Below are 23,583 nucleotides of genomic sequence, written 5' to 3' on the forward strand. Positions count from 1 at the left end.
GAAAAAGAGCAGAAAAGAAACACTGGAAGAGAATGGAAGAGAGGGGAAGAATGCTCTGCTTCTCAGGGTGCTGAAACCCAGGTGTTTGATACACATAGCATAATGAATGTAAAGGAGAAATCTGATAAGTGCTTGGAGCATAGAAATAGGTTAGGTTCGAAAGGAGACGTTCCTGATCATCAGCAACTCCACTTTGGGGAGAAACCACACAAATGTTTGCAGTGTGGAAAAAGGTTTGCTGACAGTTCACAGCTAACTAGACATCAACGTGCGCATACTGGGGAGAGACCATGTAAATGCTTGAAGTGTGGAAAAAGGTTTGCTCAGAGCTCATACCTTACTGCTCACCAATGTACGCACAATGGGGAAAAGCCATATAATTGCTTGAAGTGTGGAAAAAGCTTTGCTCGGAGTTCAAACCTTACTGCTCATGAACGTGCGCACACTGGGGAGAAGCCATGTAACTGCTTGAAGTGTGGAAAAAGCTTTGCTCGGAATTCAAACCTTACTGCTCATCAACGTACGCACACTGGGGAGAAGCCGTATAAATGTTCAGATTGTGAAAAGAGCTTTGCTTTGCGTTCAGAGCTTACTGTCCACCAATGTATGCACACTGGGGAGAATTCATATAAATGCTCAGATTGTGACAAGAGCTTTGCTTGGAGTTCACATCATACTGCTCATCAACGAATCCACACTGGGGAGAAGCTGTATAAATGTTTCCAGTGTGGAAAAAGTTTTTCTGACAGTCCACAGCTAATTAAACATCAAAGAATCCACACTGGGGAGAAACCGTATAAATGTTTCCAGTGTGGAAAAAGTTTTGCTGACAGTTCACAGCTAATTAAACATCAACGAATCCACACTGGGGAGAAACCGTACAGATGTTTGCAGTGTGGAAAAAGCTTTGCTCAGAGTTCACACCTTACTGCTCATCAACGTACGCACACTGGGGAGAAGCCATATAAATGTTCAGATTGTGAAAAGAGCTTTGCTTTGCGTTCATGGCTTACTGTCCACCAACGTATGCACACTGGGGAGAATCCATATAAATGCTCAGATTGTGAAAAGAGTTTTACTACGCGTACACAGCTTACTGTACATCAACGTATTCACACTGGGGAGAAGCCATATAAATGCTCGGATTGTGAAAAGAAGTTTGCTTCGCATTCAAACCTTACTGCTCATCAATGAATCCACACTGGGGAGAAACCATACAAATGTTTGCAGTGTGGAAAAAAGTTTGCTGACAATTCACAGCTAACTAGACATCAACGAATCCACACTGGGGAGAAACCGTACAGATGTTTGCAGTGTGGAAAAAGCTTTGCTCAGAGTTCACACCTTACTGCTCATCAACGTATGCACACTGGGGAGAAGCCATATAAATGTTCAGATTGTGAAAAGAGCTTTGCTTTGCGTTCATGGCTTACTGTCCACCAACGTATGCACACTGGGGAGAAGCCTTATAAATGCTCAGATTGCGAAAAGAAGTTTGCTTCGCTTTCAAACCTTACTGCTCATCGACAAATCCACACTGGGGAGAAACCATACAAATGTTTGCAGTGTGAAAAAAAGTTTGCTGACAGTTCAAAGCTAACTAGACATCAACGAATCCACACTGTCCTACGCTAGGGGTCAGCAACCTTTAGTCTCAGAAGAGCTATTTTGCCTCTTCCCCCAAAAGAAAAAATACTGTCTGGGACCACACAACATATTTAAAAGGTAATACAGTCTATTAAGTCTAATATTAGCCTATCAACCTTACAAACACATCTGATTGAGTGTTCATAAATATGTTATTAGTTTCAAAGCCGAATAATCACCCAGTATGAAAACTTGTTTACAGGAACGCACCAACATGGCTGTAGTGTGGCTTAGGTCATGGAAGGGCACTTGAGTTTGACCTAAGTTTCAGCCAGAAGCGTAGCTAGGGAAAATGGAGCACGGGACAAAATCTGAGTTTTGAGCCCCCCCGATATGGGCAGCCACCCTCCCCCACCACGACCAAACAGCATTTTTTTGCACCAGGTCATCTCAAAGTCACCATCTTATTATAGAGCATGCCTCAACACACAAATCTGAACACATCCAGGGCTCCCTAGTTTAAACAACATTGAAAGACATGCTGTTCGAGGAGGGGATCCACCCTATAACAGCATAATTTTCAATGTTGTTTAAACTAGAGAGCCCAGATTCTCTTTTCAAATCCCCCTTAAAGGGAGAATCTACCCCCAAACAGGATCACTTTCAATATTGTTTAAACTAGGGAGCCCAGATTTACCTTAAAGGGAGACTCTGAGCTCCCTAGTTTAGTGATGCTGTTTCAGGGTATATTCCCCACCCCACCCCCCAAACAGCATCATTTTCAGTGTTGGTTATTATGTGTTTGTGGTCTGGTAGATCTTGTTCCTAATGTTTCACCTGCATCTGTGGCTGGTATCTTCAGAGGTGTATCACAGAGAGAAGTCTGTTATACACTGTGTCCAGACTTCTCTTATAACAGACTTCTCTCTGTGATACACCTCTGTAGATGCCAGCCACAGATGCAGGTGAAACATTATTTATTTATTATTTAGTTTTCTACACCGCCCAATCCCCAAGGGGCTCTGGGCGGTGTACAACATAAAATTCCACCAATACAATCAAACAAGGAAGCAAAACTAGACACACAATAACCTTTATTGGCATTAGTTATTGGACAGTGGTTATACACTATTATTAAATTATTAAATTTAAAATCATATGTTACATCTATGGATTTTGCTTTCCAACTTGACAGTACATATGTAAAAATATAAAATGGATTAAAAGGGTTTAGCCATTCAATTCAAAGACAAATTTGTAAAACAGATACCATTTGACTATATTTAAGATCCAACGCCGGGAAATGTCTGGCACTTCCCGATTTAGTTCTATTTGCTAAAAGGATATATCCACTCCTCAGGCTCTGGAGAATTACTAATTAAAACAGCAGGATAATTAAAATTTCCTAATATTAAAATAAGTAAATAAATAACATTGAGCCTTTACATGTGCATTTTATAATAACCCGAGGTGCCATGGCTGAAGAATATTACTCATTTATATATAGTTTATATTTGCATGATACCTGATTTCATTCAACTTTGCGTTCAGTATCTTTGGCTGAAACATTATCATATTGAATTTCAATACAAAAGGTTCCATCATAAGATTACACATCTCTTAGGTACATGACCTTTGACAAGTAGCTGGCTAATCTCCCAAGCATATCAGGATCATTACTATTTAGTAATTTTACCATTGATATTTTGGACGGTTTTTTACCCCTTATGGATGGTAATAGGGCTTCTCTCTGTGCATTGTATTTTGGACAATAGTATAAAATGTGTTCCAATGTTTCGACTATGGTGAGACAGAATGGACATACTCTATGAGTTAGGGGCTGCTTCTCAAACCGACCTTGCAAGAGAGCAGGTGAAAAAACATTACATCTGGCTCTGGTCAGTATCCGTCGTTGTTTGGGATCAGGGATTAGTAATAAGTAGCTGGCCATCTTACTGGCTTCTGGAGTTATACCAAAATACAGTGGGGAGCATGCGGTTGTTGCTTTATTAATTAAGTGTTGAAGCTCCTGGTCATATAATCTGAGTTTAATTAGACTATATATTTGTTGGGGGTCCTTCATCGCCAGCTCTTCCAAAGAAAAGCCCAATCGGGCAAGTTTACCATTAATTGTGTTCCACCAATCAAAGCTTTTGACTTCAGTTAAGGCCTTATGCAGTAAACTGCCCGAATGTAACTGGAAGCATATCTTTATCCAAAACTTGAAGGTGAGCAGCCAAGCCCTGGTATTTAATAGGTGCATGCCCGCTTCTAAACATAGCACCGCATATGGTACACAATGCGGGACTCCGAATATTTTGTATAGAAACGCAGATTGTATCTTTTCTGCCGCATTGCACCAGGCAGTTATCCAAATCGGGACCCCATAGAAGAGTTGCTGCAAAACTTTGGCTTGAAAAACCTTTAAGGCCGAGGGGATATGTTGTTGTCGTTTAGCGTAAAAAAAATTACACACTGCGTTTATTACGGCCGTACATCCCTTCACTGCTGCATTTATGTGCTGTACCCATTTGGTGTTATAGTGGAGGTGGATCCCTAGTTATTTAAAAGATTTAACCTGTTCAATTTCCTTTCCATCTATGAACCATTTATATGGTTTAAATCTATTAGAAAAGACCATGGTTTTAGTTTTGGCGATATTGATGGTTAAGCTGTTAATTTTACAGTAGTCCGCACATTTTAACATAAGATGATTCAGGCCTGCTCTAGTTCTTGATAGGAGGAGTGCGTCGTCCGCATATAGCAGGACGGGAGTTGGAATATTACCTAGGATAGGACTACTCACATTTAGTGCTTTTAAAGTTGGCGCCAAATCATTTAAAAACAGGTTAAACAATGTGGGGGCCAATATGAGCAAAACTAGACACAAATAGAATAATAACACATTATACAGGCTCCATTGGTTGTAAAATAGGATCACTAAGATCCCTTTAAAATCCCTTTAAAAACAGCGGTTAATATAGTAGAAGGCATCTGGAGAAAACCCATATTTAAAGCCCTCCCCAAGAGGGAGGGATGGTGGATTCCATCGATGTTAAGGGACCCCTGATACAGGGGAGCAAACAAGAGGTGGGCACCATTCAGTGACTGGTCTCTCCAAAGGCCCAGTGGAACAACTCAGTCTTACAGGCCCTGTGAAACTCACTGAGGTCCCACAGGGCCCGGACCGCTGGAGGAAGAGAGTGTTCCACCAGGCCGGGGCCAGAGCCGTAAAGTGATCACAAGTGATCCTGTTTTGGGGTAGATTATTTCCTTATAAGGTTATGAATAAAACTGTTTTATCGGAGTGCCTTCATAGTACACTTGCTCAGGAATTAGCAAGTACACCTGAACTGAGAAATTATTATTGGGCTATAAGAACTCACCAATTAAATGCTGAAAGCTAACCTTGTAGAATACAATTAATGTTCTGTGCTTACCAGAAGTATAAAAGTTTGGTATACCCTCTAGCGGAAAAGTGATTTCCCCAGGTGCTCCCTCTACTCTTGAGTAAAGCTTGTCCTATATTCACATAAGCCTTGCCTGTGTCTCTTATTGGGCTTGGGATTCCGGGGGCACATTTTATGCAACAACTACTGAAGAGCAAACCCTGCCCACTTCGTTTATCAACCAACCTGTGACATCCTGTGTTTCTAGTATTATTTTATTAGGACGATGTGTTACCCAAATTGTATGACCCCCCCAATATTTGGTGTCTCCCCATTGCATGTTGAGAGTACACACACATGTATCCAGGTAAATTTAAATTAGGGAGCACTTCCTCTTGTATACCAAGTTCTGGAATTTGGTAGTAGCAGTTCACTATGGGAATGGGGAGATTCTGGGGTTGCCACCTCTTGTTTAGGAAATTCCTGGAGACTTGGGAGGGGGGAATGTAGCCTGGGGAAGGCAGTGTTTACGGAGGAGAGAGATCTCAGCAGGGTAGAGCACTGTACAGTCTACCTTCCCAAGTATTAATATTTCTCCAGGGGAACTGATCCCTGTATGCAGGATCCACCTGGAGGCTGGATACCCTAGAACAGTGATGGCGAACCTTTTTGAGACCGAGTGCCCGAACTGCAACCCTAAACCCACTTATTTATCGCAAAGTGCCAACACGGCAATTTAACCTGAATACTGAGGTTTTAGTTTAGAAAAAATGGTTGGCTCTGAGGCGTGCGTTACTTGGGAGTAAGATTGGTGGTAGAAGGTGGCTTTGCTTTGAAGCAGCCATGCAACTCTTCAAACAGGTGAATCACGACCCTAGGAGGGTTTACTCAGAAGCAAGCCCCATTGCCAGCAACCGAGCTTACTCCCAGGTAAAGGATCACGCTTTAGTTCTTTGCATGAAAATCAGTGGGGTTTAACAGCGCTTAACAGGGTTACCTATACTGCTTCCCCAAAACTAGGTATTAGGTTTAATGCTGATAATCAAGCCCAGAGGCCCAGGCCAGCCTAGATGTGTGTGTGTGGGAGGTGATTCCCCCCCCCCTCACATGATGAACTCTGTGCGTGCCCACAGAGAGGGCTCTGAGTGCCACCTCTGGCACTCGTGCCATAGGTTCGCCGTCACTGCCCTAGAAGGTTCCCAGCAAAGAGAATCCAAATCTCAATCCTTATTTAGAAAAACAGATTGATAAAAACATGGGTGTGATGGAATAGTACTGTAAAACTAGCAAAATCACACATGACTGTGAAAAGCATCTTTGCCTTTTGATCTTCTGGAGGGAGGACAGGAAACTGTGTAGAGGTGCTAGGATGAAACTTCAAAGGCCTGAGTTACCTCGTGGCCTGAACAGAGTTTTCCTGAGAAGGGGAAAACAAAGGTTTTGGAATTCCATCTTGAGACGTGGTCAGAGAAACATGTCTGGGCCATGGGCTCCCGGAACGGGGACGAAGAACCAAAAGGGACACAACCACCTAAGCAATCCCTTAACCGCAATCAAGTTTTATTTCTTTTATTTCTGTTTTTCAATAAAAATCGTTGAGACCTCAGCTGGTTGGAGTTATTGGAGAAAAGAACCCAGGTTTTACTGAAACAAGCGTGGCTCTCCCAGGCTTGCTTTCATGATAATGGGGAACTCAGAGAGCTGCAGGCTCATGTGCAAAATCAATAACATATGGTATAAGTTCCAAATGCCATATCAAACTCAGAGTAGCGTCCAAGTGGATGCGATATCAAAGTAAGACTGCCCAAATGGTGCTCTGAAACTGGTCTGAAATAGCCTGAATCGGTTCTATAGCCCTTTGGTTCTATACGAAATCCGTCATGGCACCCCAAGGAAACCTCATGCTTGGCCCCTTTTGAACTGATCATGGGTTTCCGAACGAATGTCCCTGTGTCCATATCGGTGCTGCAGGACCTGTCTCAGTTGTATGAGACGGTCTTTAACTACTGTAAAGGGTTAACAAATGTGTTTAAGTCTCTCCATTCTTGGGTGAGAGAAGATGTTTTCTCCCAATCCCGTGGGGACACCTGCAGCCTCCGGGTCCTTGTCAAGGCATTTGAAAAGAAGAACTGCCCGAAAGCAAGATGGAAGGGCCCATTCTAAGTGCTTTTAAGCTGTCTCCGAGTAAAGTGATACAGAGATGGGCATCATACAGCTCATTTCAGTCTGTCTGTGAGCGATCTCTGAAGCATTCTGGTCAGTCCAAAATGCCTCACTGTTGTTTACCCAGTATGTTCTGACACAGCTTTTTTCAAAGGTTCTAAGGTGAGCGTTATAGCGTTATAGCAGTGATGGCGAACCTTTTTAAGACCGAGTGCCCAAATTGCAATCCAAATGTAGGCGCAGAAGGCATATAAAGGATATACTTTGTTATATGCAAAGGTTTTCTTCTTGCCCCCCATTACTTTCTTTCTGTAATGGGGAGTTGGCAACCATAATGCAGCTGAGCAAAGAAAAGATGCAGGCCTGAAAGTCTATTCTCTTTCTGTTACTAGGCAAGCTTGATAGTTTAAGCAGAGCGCCCTTTGTCCAGAGTTATACAAAATGTGCAGATTCAACTGTTTTAAGGTCTTAGATGCCTTGAATTTGCCCTTCTTCTGGAGACAGAAGAAAGAAACATGAAAATGTTTAGGCTCTTTTCCTAGGAAGAAGGACAACAAAAGGCAATAGAGATAGGAAAGAAACAGGTCCGAGTTCATCTTGCGTCAAAGGATCAGATGCTCCCATCTTCCAATAAGGGTCTTAGAATACTCAAATGTTTTAGGGAAAGGGAAAATCTCCACCTTTCTTTATGACTGATTGATGATGATGAACTTTGGGGTGTATTCTTTTTACTGCTATTCCGATGTAACCTATAAAAGTAAGAACACGCTGTCATCTTGTGTGGTTCCCCTGATGCTGTTTGCCCGGTGGTTGGCGTGAATAAAATATTCCTTTGTCGGCTTAAGCTTTTTGGCTTAAATATTTTGAACCCGTTACCCTGCTGTAACACAAACCCCACTTATTTATCGCAAAGTGCCAACCCGGCAATTTAACCTGAATGCTGAGGTTTTAGTTTAGAAAAAAAAAACGGTTAGCTCCCTCTTCCTCCGCCCCACCCGCTCGAGCAGGGGCCAGCCTGCTCTAGCCTCCAGCAAGTCCTGCGCGCACCGCTCTGTGCCTCTCTAGCATCTCTGCCTCCTCTGGGCCCCCCCTCCTTGAGCAGCAGCCACTCGGAGCATAGGAACCAGGCCCACCAGCCGAGTCCTCCCTGCTCACCGCGGTGTGCACACGTCATGCTCAGTGGCCCAGGCCAGCCTAGATGTGTGTGTGTGGGGAGGGGAGTGATTTTCCGCCCTGCACATGACAAACTCTGTGTGTGTGTGTGCCCACAGAGAGGGCTCCGAGTGCCACCTCTGGCACCCGTGCCACAGGTTCACCATCACTGCGTTATAGCAACAACATAGATCCAAATGCTGCTAACACTGAATTTCTATGCCACAAACATCAGTATATATTTATGGAGGAGAAGTCGATTTATGGCTACCAATCTTGATCCTCCTTGATCTGAGATTGCAAATGCCTTAACAGACCAGGTGATCGGGAGCAACAGCCGCAGAAGGCCATTGCGTTCACATCCTACATGTGAGCTCCCAAAGGCACCTGGTGGGCCACTGCAAGTAGCAGAGAGCTGGACTAGATGGACTTTGGTCTGATCCAGCTGGCTTGTTCTTATGTTCTTATGTTCTTATACATTTCATTGCTATTGTGCTATTGTGCTGCAGTGATCATCTCAGTTTTTTAAAAAGCAGGAAAACAATGGTTCTCAGGAGTGTATAACGCCCGATCCTCCACCCGCCAATGCAGCCATTTCGTCCAGGAAAAGTAGGGTTGCCAACCTCCAGGTTGAACCTGGAGATCAGTTGAAATGACAAGGATCCCTGACAGAGATCTGTTCCAATGGAGAAGATGTTTGCTCTGGGGCCTTTCCCGAAGGCCACTGCAGAATCTGTATATCTGCAGCACAATATTCATAGCCACTGTGATTTATTTTTAATTGTTGTAAAGCTCTTGTGTTCATATTATTAAATGTTTGTTACTCTGTTGAAGCAATTTCACATTTATTTATTTATTTATTTATTTATTTATTTATTATTTGAATTTATAAACAGCCCAATCCCCGGGCTTTGATTAGTCAGCCACATTTTATTGATCTTAAATTTCTCTCCAAATCTCTAATAGGGACTTATGCAGCCAGGGTTCTGCCGGGTTACACTTGCATATTCACGCTTGAAATTATTAGTCTTTTCTTTTTTTTAAAAAAAAGGTCTGCTTTTAAACTACCCCAGGCAGTTTCCCTGGAGAGGCAGGAGAATTTTTTTCCAGATGAACAAATCCACATTTTTGTCCTACAAGAAAGCAAGGCAAGGCAGAGATCTTTCAGGGTTTGTGGCTTTCTTGGGTAACCTGATTCCAGCTTGCAGACACCTTCAGAAGGGATCGGATTATCCCAAATGTTCCAGATTGCAGGAGGAGAGAGAGAGGATGAGAAACAAAAGATCTTACTTTAGCCGAGGCCAACTAAGCAGAAGTCACCTACAAAAGAAGATTTGCTGGCAGCAAAGAAAAAGACAAAACTAATCTTTCATAAGCCAAAGCAGACCCCTCCAAATGCCCAAGGCTGCTCTTCTAGAACAGCAAGAAAAAGATAGGCTGGCACTGGGATTCAAAGGTTGACTGCTTCTGAATGTGGACATTCCCTTCGGTCACCTTGGGTAGCAGCCCCTGATAGACCTATTGTATGAACTAGCTGCTCCCCAACCATAGTCCTTCGTGCTTTCACTCAGCCTTTGTGAGGCTCAGACCAAAGGAAGCCAGCTTCCTTTGCTCACCGCTTCCCTCTTGGGTCTGTTTCTGGAATATTGCACACACAAGCACGGGTTCAGTCATCAGAGAGTCTGGCTAGGCTCAGGAGATCCAGGTTCAAATTCCAACTGAGGATAAATTACTGGCCCAGGGTCAACCAGCAAATTCCATTGCTAGAGCTGGAATTTGAACCTGGATCTCCTGAGCCTAGTCAGACTCTTGTTGTTGTTGTCAGTATAGTTGTTGTTAGGAAACATGGAGGAGAGATGACCACTTTAGGTCCCTGCTGAGGAAAAAGGCGGGATAGGATTTCTGAGAGGCAGCGGCATGCACTGTAATCTCTGACAGGCAGCAGAAGATAGCTAAGCAGTGAGCAAAAGGTAAGCACACTGAGACAATGCTACTTTTAGATGAATTTGTAATGGGTTGACCGACTGAACCCAAAGAATGCTCACCATCTTCATCCTGGAGAGAAGTGACTACTGGGGTGCCACAGGTTCCTGTCCTGGGCCCAGTGCTGTTCAATATTTTTATCAGTGACTTGGGTGATGGAATAGAAGGCATGCTAGTCAGCTCTGCAGATGGCACCAAATTAGGAGGGGTAGCTAATACCGTGTTTCCCCGAACATAAGACAGTGTCTTATATTAATTTTTGCTCCCAAAGATGTGCTATGTCTTATTTTCAGGAGATGTCTTATTTTTCTGTGTGCTGTTCGTCGGGCATGCTTCCAAACAAAAACTTTGCTACGTCTTACTTTCGGGGGATGCCTTATATTTCGCACTTCAGCAAAACCTCTACTACGTCTTATTTTCCGGGGATGTCTTATATTAGGGGAAACAGGGTACCCAGGAGGACAGGGGCAAGATTCAAGACTACCTCGACAGATGAAACAGCTGGGTCAAAACTAACAAAATGAATTTCAACAGAGCTAAATGTACGATAACTACACTTTGGCAGAAAAATTGAAATGCACAGATATAGGATGGGTGACACCTGGCTTGACAGCAGTATATGTGAAAGGGACCTGTGAGTCTTAGTAGACCACAAACTGAACACGAATCAGTGGTGTGATGCGGCAGCAAAGAAAACCAATGCAATTCTGGGATGCATCAATAGCAGTATAGTGTCTAGAACAGTGATGGCGAACCTATGGCACGGGTGCCGGAGGTGGCACTCAGAGCCCTCTCTGTGGGCACGCACAAACAGAGTTCATCATGTGGGGGGGGGGGAAATTGCCCCCCCACACACACATCTAGGCTGGCCTGTGCTGCTGGGCTTGATTATTAGCATTAAACCTAAGACCTAGGTTTAGGAAAGCAGTATAGGTCACCCTGTTAAGCGCTGTTAAACTCCACTGATTTTCATGCAAAGAACTAAAGCATGATCCTTTACCTATGAGTAAGCTCGGTTGCTGGCAATGTGGCTTGCTTCTGAGTAAACCCTCCTAGGGCTGTGACTCACCTGTTCAAAGAGTTGCATGGTTGCTTCAAAGCAAAGCCAACAACTACCACCAAGCTTACTCCCGAGTAACACATGCCTCCGAGCTAACCATTTTTTCTAAACTAAAACCTCAGTGTTCAGGTTAAACTGCTGTGTTGGCACTTTGTGATAAATAAGTGGGTTTTGGGTTGCAGTTTGGGCACTCGGTCTCAAAAAGGTTCGCCATCACTGGTCTAGAACGGGTAGGGAACCTGCGGCTCTCCAGATGTTCAGGAACTACAATTCCCATCAGCCCCTTCCTGCATGGCCAATTGGAGAGCCGCAGGTTCCCTACCCCTGGCTAGAACAAGGGACGTAATAGTACCACTATATTCTGCATCTGTCAGGGAGAGACGAGGAGGTCCTTTCATGCACAGTGCAGAGAGTCCATCTAAGGGTTAAAGCGAGGGAGGCTGAATTCCTAGAGTGGCGTCAACGAAGAATATCACCTGAATGCTCACGGTCTCTTCCGGCTCCAGAGTTGCACGAGAGTTGGGTATCCTGAGCTTGACTGGGGGAAGCGCGGAGGGGGCAGCGCCGCGAGGGTTTCTTTTTACGAAGCAAGTAAGCGGATAAAAGCAGATTTCCTTTGCAAAGCGTCTCCTGGGTTTGGAGAGGAGAACAGTCCGTGGGGTGTCGTTTTGGGGTATTGCAAAAAGCAGCAAAGAAAACCAATGCAATTCTGGGATGCAAAAAGCAGCAAAGAAAACCAATGCAATTCTGGGAGGCATCAATAGCAGTATAGTGTCTAGAACAGGATCCACCCCTTCTGCAGGATCCACCCCTTCCAGACCCCCGTGAAACCAGAATATATTAACTAAGCCCCATGAGCCTCTGGGGGGCTCCGTGTTGCAGAGGCTCCCCCCCCCCCCGGCATCTGCTCTTCTTCTTGCCCGGAGGCTGAGCTGGCCTCTCCGGTAGGTAAGGGGGGGGGTGGTTTCCTCGGGTTCAAACCCCCCCCCCCCATTGCACGTCTGAAGCTCCGCCCTCCGTTTGTGGCTTTTTTGGTATTTTTTAGTGTTTTTTGTTTTTGGACTGCAGGGGGCGCAGTTTTAAGGCTAGCAGCACCAAACTTTCAGGGATTGTCTGGGAGACTCTTCTGATGATAATACCCAAGCTTGGTGAGGTTTGGTTCAGGGGGTCCAAAGTTATGGACTCCCAAAGGGGGTGCCCCCATCCCTCCAATGGGAGCTAATAGAAGATGGAGACTGCACCTTTGAGGGTCCATAACTTTGGACCGCTTGAACCAAACTTCACCAAACCTGGGTGGTATCATTAGGAGAGTCTCTTACTGATACCACCCAGGTTTGGTGAAGTTTGGTCCAGAGGGTCCATAGATATGAACTCCCAAAGGGGGTGCCCCCATCCCCCATTGTTTCCAATGGGAGCTAATAGAAGATGGAGACTACACCTTTGAGGGTCCATAACTTTGGACCCCGTGAACCAAACTTCACCAAACCTGGGTGGTATAATCAGGAGAGTCTCTTACTGATACCACCCAGGTTTGGTGGCATTTGGTCCAGGGGGTCCAAAGCTACGGACTCCCAAAAGGGTTCCTCCATTACCCGTTGTTTCCAATGGGAGCTAATAGAAGTTGGGGCTACACCCTTGAGGGTCCATAACTTTGGACCCACTGAACCAAACTTCACCAAACCTGGGTGGTATCATCAGGAGAGTCTCCTAAAGATGCCCTGGAAGTTTGGTGCTGTTAGCTTAGTAATTATGCCCCTGACAGCAGGCACCCCCAAAGTTTCCCCAGATTCTCCTTTTAAATCCACCCCCTTCAACATGGATTTAAAGGGAGAATGTGAGGTCCCCAGTTTAAACATTGAAAGTTACTGTTTCAGGGTGGGGGACAATCCACCCCAAAACAGCATCACTTTCAATGTTGTTTTAACTGGGGACCCCAGATTCTCCCTTTAAGGAGGATTTAAAAGGAGAATGTGGGCTCTCTAGTTTAAACACCAATGAAAGTGATGCTGTTTGGGGGTGGATTCCAGCATCACAGTGGCCGTGGAGGGGGAGGATTTCCTCACATGGAACCGGCAACCCTTTCTCCTTCCCACCCAACAACCAACCTACCTTTATCTACATCTCTGTGTTCAGATTTCCCTCCCCCCCAGCAGCCTCTGCCTTGGAAAACTGTGTCGCAGTTGTGTGATGCTAGCCATGGGCCCATTTGTGTGGTAGAGAACTCTCAACGACTTGTGGGGTGGTAGCTTCCAGGGAACTTCCCCGAGTTGCTTAAAGAGCAAAACTTAATAAAAACCTAAAAGCTGGACAGTTATTATTTAAAATCTAGCATAAAACATATAGCCAGAGCACCAAAACATAGATCGTAGAGCAGTTTAAAATGAACAAGTGTTTCCAAACTAAAAGCACAATATAATGATAAATTTCTTCATTAAAAGGTGCCTTCAGAATCCTGATTGTCATTCAGCACAGACTGGTGTTTGAACTTGCTGCCACGTTTAGATTTCCCGTCTGCACATTCTGGTGAAAAGATACAAAGCCAATCAGGGGATTGGGGCCCTGCAAAGTTCAAAATCAGGTCTTCCTTCTGCTTCAGGGAAGGGCGGTATACAAATCGAATAATACAATGCAATACTTCTGTGGCTCTTCTGCAGCTCTGCTGGTTTCCATGAAGAAGCTCAGCTGCTGTTTGAATCTTCTCTGCATTGTTTGCAGCAGGATTGGGACCATTCAGAGCTTCTGGGGACCCCAAGTGGTTCCAACCTGCTGCTTATTTCAACTTCCCAACTGCTGTGTAAATTGACACCCTTCCCCCATGAGGGGTTCTCTGGTTGATGAAGGCAGTTTTCCTTTATGGTTTACTAACGTTTTTATTAAGTAGTGGATGACCTTTTTAGACAGCCTTTCTGCTTGATCTCTGGAAGGCGGAAAATCAGAAAAAACGGCAGCCTACTAATTTACTTCTATGTGCTTCTGCTGCTCTCTTGAACCTGCTTTTTCTCTTTATTTAAATCACATTAATACCCCTCTTTTTGCTCCAGTAGAGACCCATTCTCTGCTTTCTTCTCACAAGACCACCGCAAGGTCTGTCAGCCAGACAGTGTGTTAGTGGCCCAAGGTGACCCAACTAGCTTGCATGGCAGGGTGGGGATTCAAGCCAGCATCTCCCAGACATGATTTGACATTTTAACCACAACACGACTTGCCTCCTACTAAAACTTCTTCACTCTTTTCATTGCTTATCTGTCATAGCAACATAAAGACAAACACCCTTGATTCTATCAGTTTCCATGAATGATAGCTCACTTCTTCAGATGCAGATTCCACGTATAAATGTGTTAGTGTCTCTATGAAATCTTAATCCCCAAAATTGGTCTTTCTTTTGCAGGGGGTCACAGATCTAGCACTGGCCTGTACAGAAGGATCTCGTAGAGGAGGAAGGTGATCTGTCCGTCCAGGAGGATGAAGGGAGAGCTGGACTCAGCAGTCTGCAAATCAAAGGAGAGCCCTAGTGCCTCCAGTGCTGGGAGCAGAAGGGAATTGTGGGAAGAAACCATGAAGAAGAGCCTGGGAGACACCAATGTCCTCCTTCCAGATGAGCAGTGCCAGCAATTCAGGCAGTTCTGCTACCAGGAGGCCGAGGGGCCCCGAGAGGCTTGCAGCCGACTCCACCATCTTTGCCACCAGTGGCTGAAGCCGGAAAGGCACAGCAAGAAGGAGATGCTGGACCTGGTGATCCTGGAGCAGTTCTTGGCCGTCCTGCCTGCAGAGATGGGGAACTGGGTCAGGGAATGTGGACCAGAGTCCAGTTCCCAGGCGGTGGCCCTGGCAGAAGGCTTCCTCTTGAGCCAGGCAGAGCACAAGATGCAGGAGCAGCAGGTGAGAAGAGTTCATCTAAGTAGTTTGGGTGGGTGGGGAACATAGTACATGATCAGGATACCCTGGAAATCCATGCAAACTGCTCCAACTTTCTGGAACCCACCCTAGACGGTTTCTTCTTTGTTTTCTATTCTGTTTCCCCTTTCTCTGACCCCCTATTCTGTTTCAGGTGCAGCAAAGGATCACACTGGAGGGTTACCACAGAACAACTTTTCCAGGTAAGATCCAAATGGGTGTCATTGCTACAGGTTGTCCTCCTTGAGCACAGGTGGGCTGCTTGGATCCCCGCCCACCCCTCCAAATGCTGTGTGGAAAGATGCGCCACTCCAGCATCTGAGTTTAGGAATTGCAACAGTAGTTCTTTGGGACAATAGAGTCATGAAGTCATCAGCTTTCAGAGGTTCTTATGCCACAGTTACGAAATCACAGTCTTACGATACTGCTAAGTCAAGAGTCTTTTTGTAGACAATTTTCCACAGGGCCACAAGCATTCAGAGTTGGCAAATCTCCAACGAAGGCTAGGAGGGCTTGCACTGCTTCAGGGCGGGGATGGAAGGCCTCTGCCAATGGGGGAGCAGGACTCACTTTGTGAGTCCACGTTGTAAGTCTTGCTTCCTTATTGGTGAAGTGTTCGTTGTTGGACATTCCATCCCTAAGCGCTTTATTATTGGTAAGATTAATGTTTTCATTTATACTTTGAGCCCTCACTCAGGGTAGAACATGCACTCTGGGCCTTAAAGGTTATAACCAATGTTGGGATAAGTGCTCCGGGTAGTTGGAGATTATCCCTTATCGTAGTTAGCAGAGCAGCACGGGTGGCTAGAACACAGCAGAAGCCTTACCTCGTGTGCGTTCGTGTGCGTGATGGATCCCAATGTGCGGCAAGCTTACACAAAGGAAAGTCGGAGTCAGTTGTAGTTTCTAGTCTAATAAAAAGAGTATTTATTAGTGAACTCCATTCTGGATAGAAAGGTAGGTAGATAGAGTCACTATGCTATCTTAATCTAGCTGGATGGAGATGGATGCGAGGAGCATCCATCCTCTCTCTAGGCATGGTACACTTATCCCAACAACCAAAACCTTGCACCTGGTTCGGAATTCCACTAACAACCAAAACAGTTGCCAAAACACTGGTGTTTTGTGCTCTCTCACCGATGTACTGGTAAGGAGTCTGGCTGCTGAATTTTGGACCAGTGTTAGCTTCCAAGTTACTGTCAAGGGCAGGCCCACATACAGCAAGTTACGGTATAGCCTGTAGGTAACCATCACATGGATCACTGTAGCTAAGCAGGATAAGGTGGGGGCCAACTGCTTGGACAGTCACAGGTGTTAAAAGGTGATCCTCGTCGTCTTGTTGACTTGGATTTTCCCAGACAGGGAGGTCTCCAGGGTCACCCCCAGGCTCTTGATGTATGCAGTCGCATCACCAAAATTCAGCAGCTGGAATCCCTCCACTGAACTGCCTCGACCCAGCCACAGGACCTCCGTCTTCGATGGATTTAACCTTAATCTGCTCTTTTCCAATCCTCCAGCCGTGGTCTCCAGACACTGAGCCAGAACGTCTGGGATGGCAATTGGCTGGCCATCCATCAACAGTCCAAGCTGAGTGTCATTAGCATACCTGTGACAACTCAGCCTGAAGCTCCAAACAAGCTGCACCAGGGACTGCATGTAGATACTGAACGTCGGGGAGAGATTAGTCTCTTGCGGTACATCAGAAACGTTGGCATCTGCTGTCCCTGGTTCTGAAGAAATGAGACCAGACATTGTAGGGCCGTGCCCCCGATCCCAGCATTGGTGAGCAGGTGGGCCAGGAGATGATAATCGACCTTGTCAAATGCTGTGGTGAGATCTAACAGTATCAGGAGCACTGACCTGTCTCGGTCCAGCTGCATCCAGAACTCATCCATAATGGCGACAAGCATGGTCTCCATCCCACTGCCCTGCCAGAAACCAGACTAGAAGGAATCCAGTAGTGATGCATCCTCCAGAAATGCCTAATGTATGAAAAAAACAACAACCCCGGATCAATCTGTAGGCAGATCAGAAGATGAGATGAGAATGGGGAATCAGCCGTTTACAGGAGACGGTAGCAGCATTTGAACAACAAAGATTCTGAGTAATGATGGAGTGACGCAGCTGGGATGGGATTGTAGAATGGAGGGAAAGTCCAGAAGAAAGCATGATGAGTCAGGAGCATCTGTTCCACCTTGCTGGGATACCAAGAAGGAAACTGCTGGTATTTCCTGGGTAGAAAGCTTGCCTTTTTGAATACATGATGACTTTGCCCAACTGCAAAAAAGATTTTGGGATGTGGAAAGTGTGGTTTTATCAATTGGTTTAGAACAGGGGTCAGGAACCTTTCCCCCTCAAAGAGCCATTTGGCTCACCACCAAAGAGCCATTTGGCTCACCCCCACCCCCCACCCACTCGCTCGCCCCCCGTCCGCTCCCCCGCCGACTTGCTCGCTCGCTCGCTCGCCCTCCCTCCCCCCGCCCGCTCCCCCCCCCCCCCCGCAGGCTGGAGATGTGCCCGCCCTGCTTCCTGCAGGGCGGGCAAAGAGGGGCCCGGCGGCTCGGCCTGCCCGGCCGCTGGGAGAGCGCCCGCCCCGCAAGTAACGGGGCGGGCAGGAGCCAAAGCCTGCGGCGCGGCCTCGCCAGCCGCGGGCTGGAGATGTGCCCGCCCTGCTTCCTGCAGGGCGGGCGAAGAGGGGCCCGGCGGCTCGGCCTGCCCGGCCGCCGGGAGAGCGCCCACCACGCAAGCAGCGGGGCGGGCAGGAGCCAAAGCCCCCACGCGGGCTGGAGATTTGCCTGCCCTGCTTCCTGCAGGGCGGGCGAAGAGGGGGCCGGCGGCTCCGCTCATGGAGCCGCAGAACAGCGGCGGAAGAACCGCATGCGGCTCGCGAGCCGCGGGTTCCCGACCCCTGGTTTAGAAGTTCAAAACGTTTGGGGAGAAACATGCATACTGGAAGGGGGATACACTACTGAGTGTGTGTGAACAAAATCTTGTGTACGAGTGGACAAATAAGTGAAATATGAGCAGCCTACATGATGCTGTGACAAAAAAAGCCCAGCACCATCTTGGGGTGTATCAACAGACGCATAACATTCAGATAATAAGATGTCCTATTCCTTCTGTATACTGCATTGGTCAGGCCTCACCTGGAGTACTGAGTTCAGTTCTGTACACTTCAAAAAGGATGTGGACAGAATGGAACCAGTGTAGAGAAGAGTGATGAAGAGGAAGATCAGAGGCCTGGAGACCAAGCCCTGCGAGGAAAGGTTGAGGGACTTAGGCATGTTTAGTCTGGAGAAGAGAAGGCTGCGGGGGGGTGTGTGTGTGTATGTGTGTCATGATTGCTCTCTTGAAGTATTTGAAGGGCTTTTACTTAAAGCAAGGCATGGAGCTGTTCCTAATGACAGCAGAGAATAAGACTTGCAGAATAAGACTCGATTTGTTTTAACGTATTTGTTTATATTATCTTTTAAATTGTGATTTTTATTGCTAATTATTGTTGTTTACTGCTCTGAGCCCTTCGGGGGAGGATGGTCTAAAAGTTAAATAAATAAATAATGGGTTTATATTACAAGCAGAAAGATTCCGACTGGATATTAGGAAAAACTATTTACAGCAAGAGTTGGCAACAGTGAAATCATCTACCTAGGGGCGCGGTGAACTCCTCCTTTAAGGAACAGCTGGACAAATGTTAGGTGTCGAAACTTGAAGCAATAAACGGACTCTGTATTGCTGATCAGCAGCATTTATTGATCGGCATTGACGCACCCAGCTTGTCAGAACCAGTTCTGGTGAACCTGGCTTTTGCTATCCCCTTTTTTCAGGAATGGGTCCCCCCCCTCCCATTTCCCCAAAGAATGTGAGACAGAGTTATTTTGGAGCCGAGGTACCCCAAGGTTAGCAACAGATAGAGAGAAAGTTTCCTGACCTCCTGCCCCACTAGACAACAGAAAAATCCCATTTCCCATGAGACCAAAAGTGTCAGGGGTAAGCCTAGTTATCTACCCAGTGTGTGAAGCCATAAAGCAAAGATCAAGGAAAGAATAGATCAAGGAAAGAATGCCCCAATACAGTAGCAGAATGGTTACAGTAGCAGAATGGTTACATCTATCTTGTCGCAATTACCTTGAATTAGGGATGCATCTCAATCTACGGTAGATACAATCCTCCTGACAACAAACACTTGTCAGGGATGCTCTAATTCTACATTGAGTAGGGAGTTGAACTGGATAACCTGTATAGCCCCTTCCAACCTTGTGATTCTAAGTGCCTGTTGCTTGCATGTTAAAGTTCATCCTTCTTAGTTCTTGAATTCTGGACAATCAGAAAACCGGGTGCTGGGTTTCTATCTGATAACAGTCCCAAGATTGTATTTGGCAAAAGCATGTAAGCAGAAAATTAGCCACAATCAGGACACAAGGATAGTTGCCATCATGAGCTAAGTCAGAGAACCTTATTTCTCTCCAAAAAAAAAATGTTTTCCATTTACTTTTTCTATAATTCCAGGTGGTGCCGTACGCTCTTTGCTAGCTTTTGGGGGTGGAGAGGAAGCATCTTTCAGGCAACCTGCTGGGGTAAGTGTGGAACTCTGGACCTTGCCCCAGGTGCCTCTCCCCACCTCCCTTGGCCAGGTAGAATCTTTCCATTGTCTATTATCAGTCCTGCTCACTAGATCGCAAATGAAAACATCTGATGAAGGTTTAAATCATGGACATCAACATCTTATAATTCCTTTTGGATTGTCCTTAGAAAGGAAAGAATTCTTACATTTTCAATATTTGTTTCTCTTTTCAGGGTCTGGTGACCTTTAGGGAGGTGTCTATTCAGTTCTCTGAGGAGGAGTGGGCTCTGCTGGATTCGAACCAAAGAAGGCTTCACAAGGAAGTCATGGAGGACAATTGTCAGAATGTGGCCTCTCTGGGTAAGGCTCTCTTTTCCATCAAGAAAGTCCAGAGACACTACACAGAGGAAAGCAATGGGAAACCACCTCTGTCTATCTCTTTGCAGAGCCCAGGATACTGGAGTCCAACCGTATTAGTGTGGGAGATAAAACATTGGTTTATAAACTAAAAGGAACACTTCAGAGGAGGAAGGGCCACCTTTTCCCATTGAGGAAAAGAGTGAGCTCATTGTTGTTCAGAGTGAACAAAATGTGGAATACAGGTAAAAATACTCTGGATGGAGGGCAGGAGCATGATTGGCCTGCAAAACGGTTTATGGGATGTCACCAAGGCTTCAGCTTAGGCCTTTCAGAGCAGCCATAGAAATGAGTATTTTGAAGAATAACAATAATAATGTTTCAATGTGGCCCTCAGCATGCATTTTAGAAAGTTCAGAAAGAGGCGGGGCACATCCAAAGCATCCCTCTTCAGTGACTGTTTCTGAACATAGAGGTTCAATTAGGCCATCTTGTCTATGATGGAACTCCCTGCAAGGAAGCACCAACACCTGATAAATACACGGCAGGACGTGTCTTTCCATCAAATGATTCATGTTCTGCCATCAAGAGCAGTTAAAAGCCTTTTTTTTTCTTGATTCCGCTTTGCATGATGGTCTGACCAATCTTTTCACTTTATTCCAGAGGCTGATGGTCCCCAGTACAAGTCGGAGGGAGAAACACAACTCCACCTATTAAATGAAAAAGAGCAGGGAAGGAACACTGGAACAGAATGGAAGAGGGGGGATGAATTTTGTGCTTCTCAGGGTGCTGAATCCCAGATGTTTGATACATGTGGCATAATTAATGCATTGGAGAAATCTGATAAATGCTTGGAGTGTAGAAACATGTTAGACAGGAAGGGAGATATTCCTGGCCATCAGCAGCTCCACAGTAGGGAGAAACCACACAAATGCTTGCAGTGTGCAAACAGCTTTCCACAGAGTTCACTGTCTACTATCCATCAGTGTATCCATAATGATAAGAAACCATACAAATGCATGCAGTGTGCAAAGAGCTTTCGTTGGAGTTCACTACTTATTGTCCATCAACGTATCCACACTGGGGAGAAACCATACAAATGCATGCAGTGTGCAAAAAGTTTTACTAATAGTTCACACCTTACTGTCCATCAACGTATCCACACTGGTGAGAAACCATACGAATGTTTGCAGTGTGAAAAGAGGTTTGCTACGAATTCACAGCTAACTAGACATCAACGAATCCACACAGGAGAGAAACCATACAAATGCTTGGAGTGTGGAAAGAACTTTGCTGTACGGTCACAGCTTACTAACCACCAAAACATTCATGCTAAGGAGAAGCCACATAAATGCTTGGAGTGTGGAAAGATATTTGCTCAGAGTTCACAGCTTTTGAGACATCAACATATCCACAGTGGGGACAAACCATATAAATGCTTGGAGTGCGGAAAGAACTTTGCTGCATCTTCACACCTTGCTAGACATCAACTTATCCACACTGGGGAGAAACCATACAAATGTTTGCAGTGTGCAAAGAGCTTTCCTCAGCGCTCACATCTGATTATCCATCAACGTATCCACACTGGGGAGAAGCCATATAAATGCTTAGAGTGTGGAAAGAGCTTCTCTCAGATTTCAGCACTTATGACCCATCAACACATCCACACTGGAGAGAAACCATATAAATGCTTTGATTGTGAAAAGTGCTTTGCACAGAAGTCAACACTCAGGGCCCATCAGTACACCCACACTCATCAAAAGCCATATAAATGTTTGGAATGTGGGAAGAGCTTTTCTTGTAGAACAAAATTTAGACACCATCAACGTAGTCACACAGGAGAGAAGCCATATAAATGCTTGCAATGTGAAAAGAGCTTTGCTTGGAGTGCAACTCTTAAGACCCATCAGCTTATCCACACTAGGGAAAAACCATATAAATGCTCAGATTGTGGAAAGAGCTTTTATCAGAGCGCTGATCTAACAACTCATCAGCGTATCCACACTGGAGAGAAAGCATATAAATGCTTAGAGTGTGGAAAGATCTTCACTCGGAGGAACAGCCTAACTATTCATCAAAGAATCCACACTGGGGAGAAACCATATAAATGTCCAGTTTGTGAAAAGAGCTTTCCAAAGAATTCAACACTTATTGCTCATCAGCGTATCCACACTAGAGAGAAACCACATAAATGCTTGGATTCTCAGAAGACTTTTGCTGAAAGTGCACACCTTACTGCTCATCAGTGTATTCACACTGGAGAGAAATTATAGAAATGCTTGCAATGTGGAGTTCACAACCTATTATCCAACAACAAACCCACACTGAAGAGAAACCATACAAATGCTTGCAGTATGAAAAAGACTTTCCTCAGACTTCCCAGCTGACTACACATGAACCTTTCCACCATGGGGAGACAGCATATAAATACTTTGAGTATGGTAAGAGCTTTACTCAGAGTTCAAAGATTCAGGCCTATCAGTGTATCCCACTGGAGAAACTAGAAATGCTTGGAGTATGGAATGCTTGGAAATAACTTTGCTTGGAGAACATATCTTAGGGACAATCAGCATATCCACATTGGGGAGAAACTACATAAGTGGTTGGATTGTGGAAAGCTTTGTTCAAAGTGACAAGCTAAAAGCTTGTCAGTGAATGCACATGTGGGGGGGGGGCACTACATAAATGCTTGGAGTGTGGAAAATCTTTGTTAAAAAGAACTATGGTAAAGTACACCGAAGAATTCACACAAGAGAGCAACCATATGTATGTTTCCAGTGTTGTCACATCTTCAGCATCAACCCCCAACCTTTCCAAGCATTATCATCTAGAGGGTTTGTGTTAATTCAGACCCATTTTACTCAGTTGCTGAACTGACATTGATTATGGTATGTTCAATACTTCAGGAGAGTTCCCCTCTGTCCACCAGGGGGTGCTGTTCTTATTTGTGTCCAGGGCTGAATTTAAATATAAGCCAGTTTAAGACACAATTCCTCCAAATGTAATTAAGAATAGAATAAGATAACAAACAGCCTTGAGGAATAAAACAATGAAAGCTATTGTTTTATTTAGCTAGACAAAGGTCCAGCTAAAGTCTTGGTTCAAAACAACGTATAGCCACAAAAGCAATATATTGCCATGTACTAGACAAAGGTCCAGCTAAAGTCTTGGTTCAAAACAACATATAGCCACAAAAGCAATATATTGCCATGTACTTCAGGCAACTGAAGTCGTAGGCTCAGGGCTTAGCAACCTTGACTATCAAATGATCTATTTTTGCCTCCCCCACAAAAAGAAAAAAACTGTCTGGAACTGCACAACATATTTGAAAGGTAACACTGTCCATTAAATCTAAATCAGCCTATCAACATCCCCTTCCGCACATGCAGAATAATGCACTTTCAATCCACTTTCACAATTGTTTGCAAGTGGATTTT

General features: G+C 45.2%; 3 protein-coding genes across 3 annotated transcripts in view; 2 read left to right on the forward strand and 1 right to left on the reverse strand.

The window, feature by feature from the left end:
• Positions 1 to 2,238, forward strand: part of LOC125428548 (zinc finger protein 420-like) — a 472,581-nt gene extending 470,343 nt beyond the window's left edge. The window contains 1 exon segment of the mRNA XM_048488843.1: positions 209 to 2,238. Coding sequence (XP_048344800.1) covers positions 209 to 1,635 — 1,427 coding nt within the window. The 3' untranslated portion in view covers positions 1,636 to 2,238.
• LOC125428603 (zinc finger protein ZFP2-like) overlaps positions 1 to 23,583 on the reverse strand; it is a 145,324-nt gene that overhangs the window by 67,080 nt on the left and 54,661 nt on the right. The window lies entirely within an intron of this gene.
• LOC125429226 (zinc finger protein ZFP2-like) lies at positions 10,132 to 22,533 on the forward strand. Its single transcript, XM_048490148.1, is given in 6 exon segments — positions 10,132 to 10,261; positions 14,723 to 15,213; positions 15,383 to 15,431; positions 19,735 to 19,802; positions 20,023 to 20,149; positions 20,810 to 22,533. Coding segments are annotated over 5 exon segments (2,385 nt in total). The 5' UTR covers positions 10,132 to 10,261; positions 14,723 to 14,796.

The sequence above is a fragment of the Sphaerodactylus townsendi genome, linkage group LG03 (genome assembly GCF_021028975.2).
Source record: "Sphaerodactylus townsendi isolate TG3544 linkage group LG03, MPM_Stown_v2.3, whole genome shotgun sequence".
NCBI classification, from domain to species: Eukaryota; Metazoa; Chordata; class Lepidosauria; order Squamata; family Sphaerodactylidae; genus Sphaerodactylus; species Sphaerodactylus townsendi.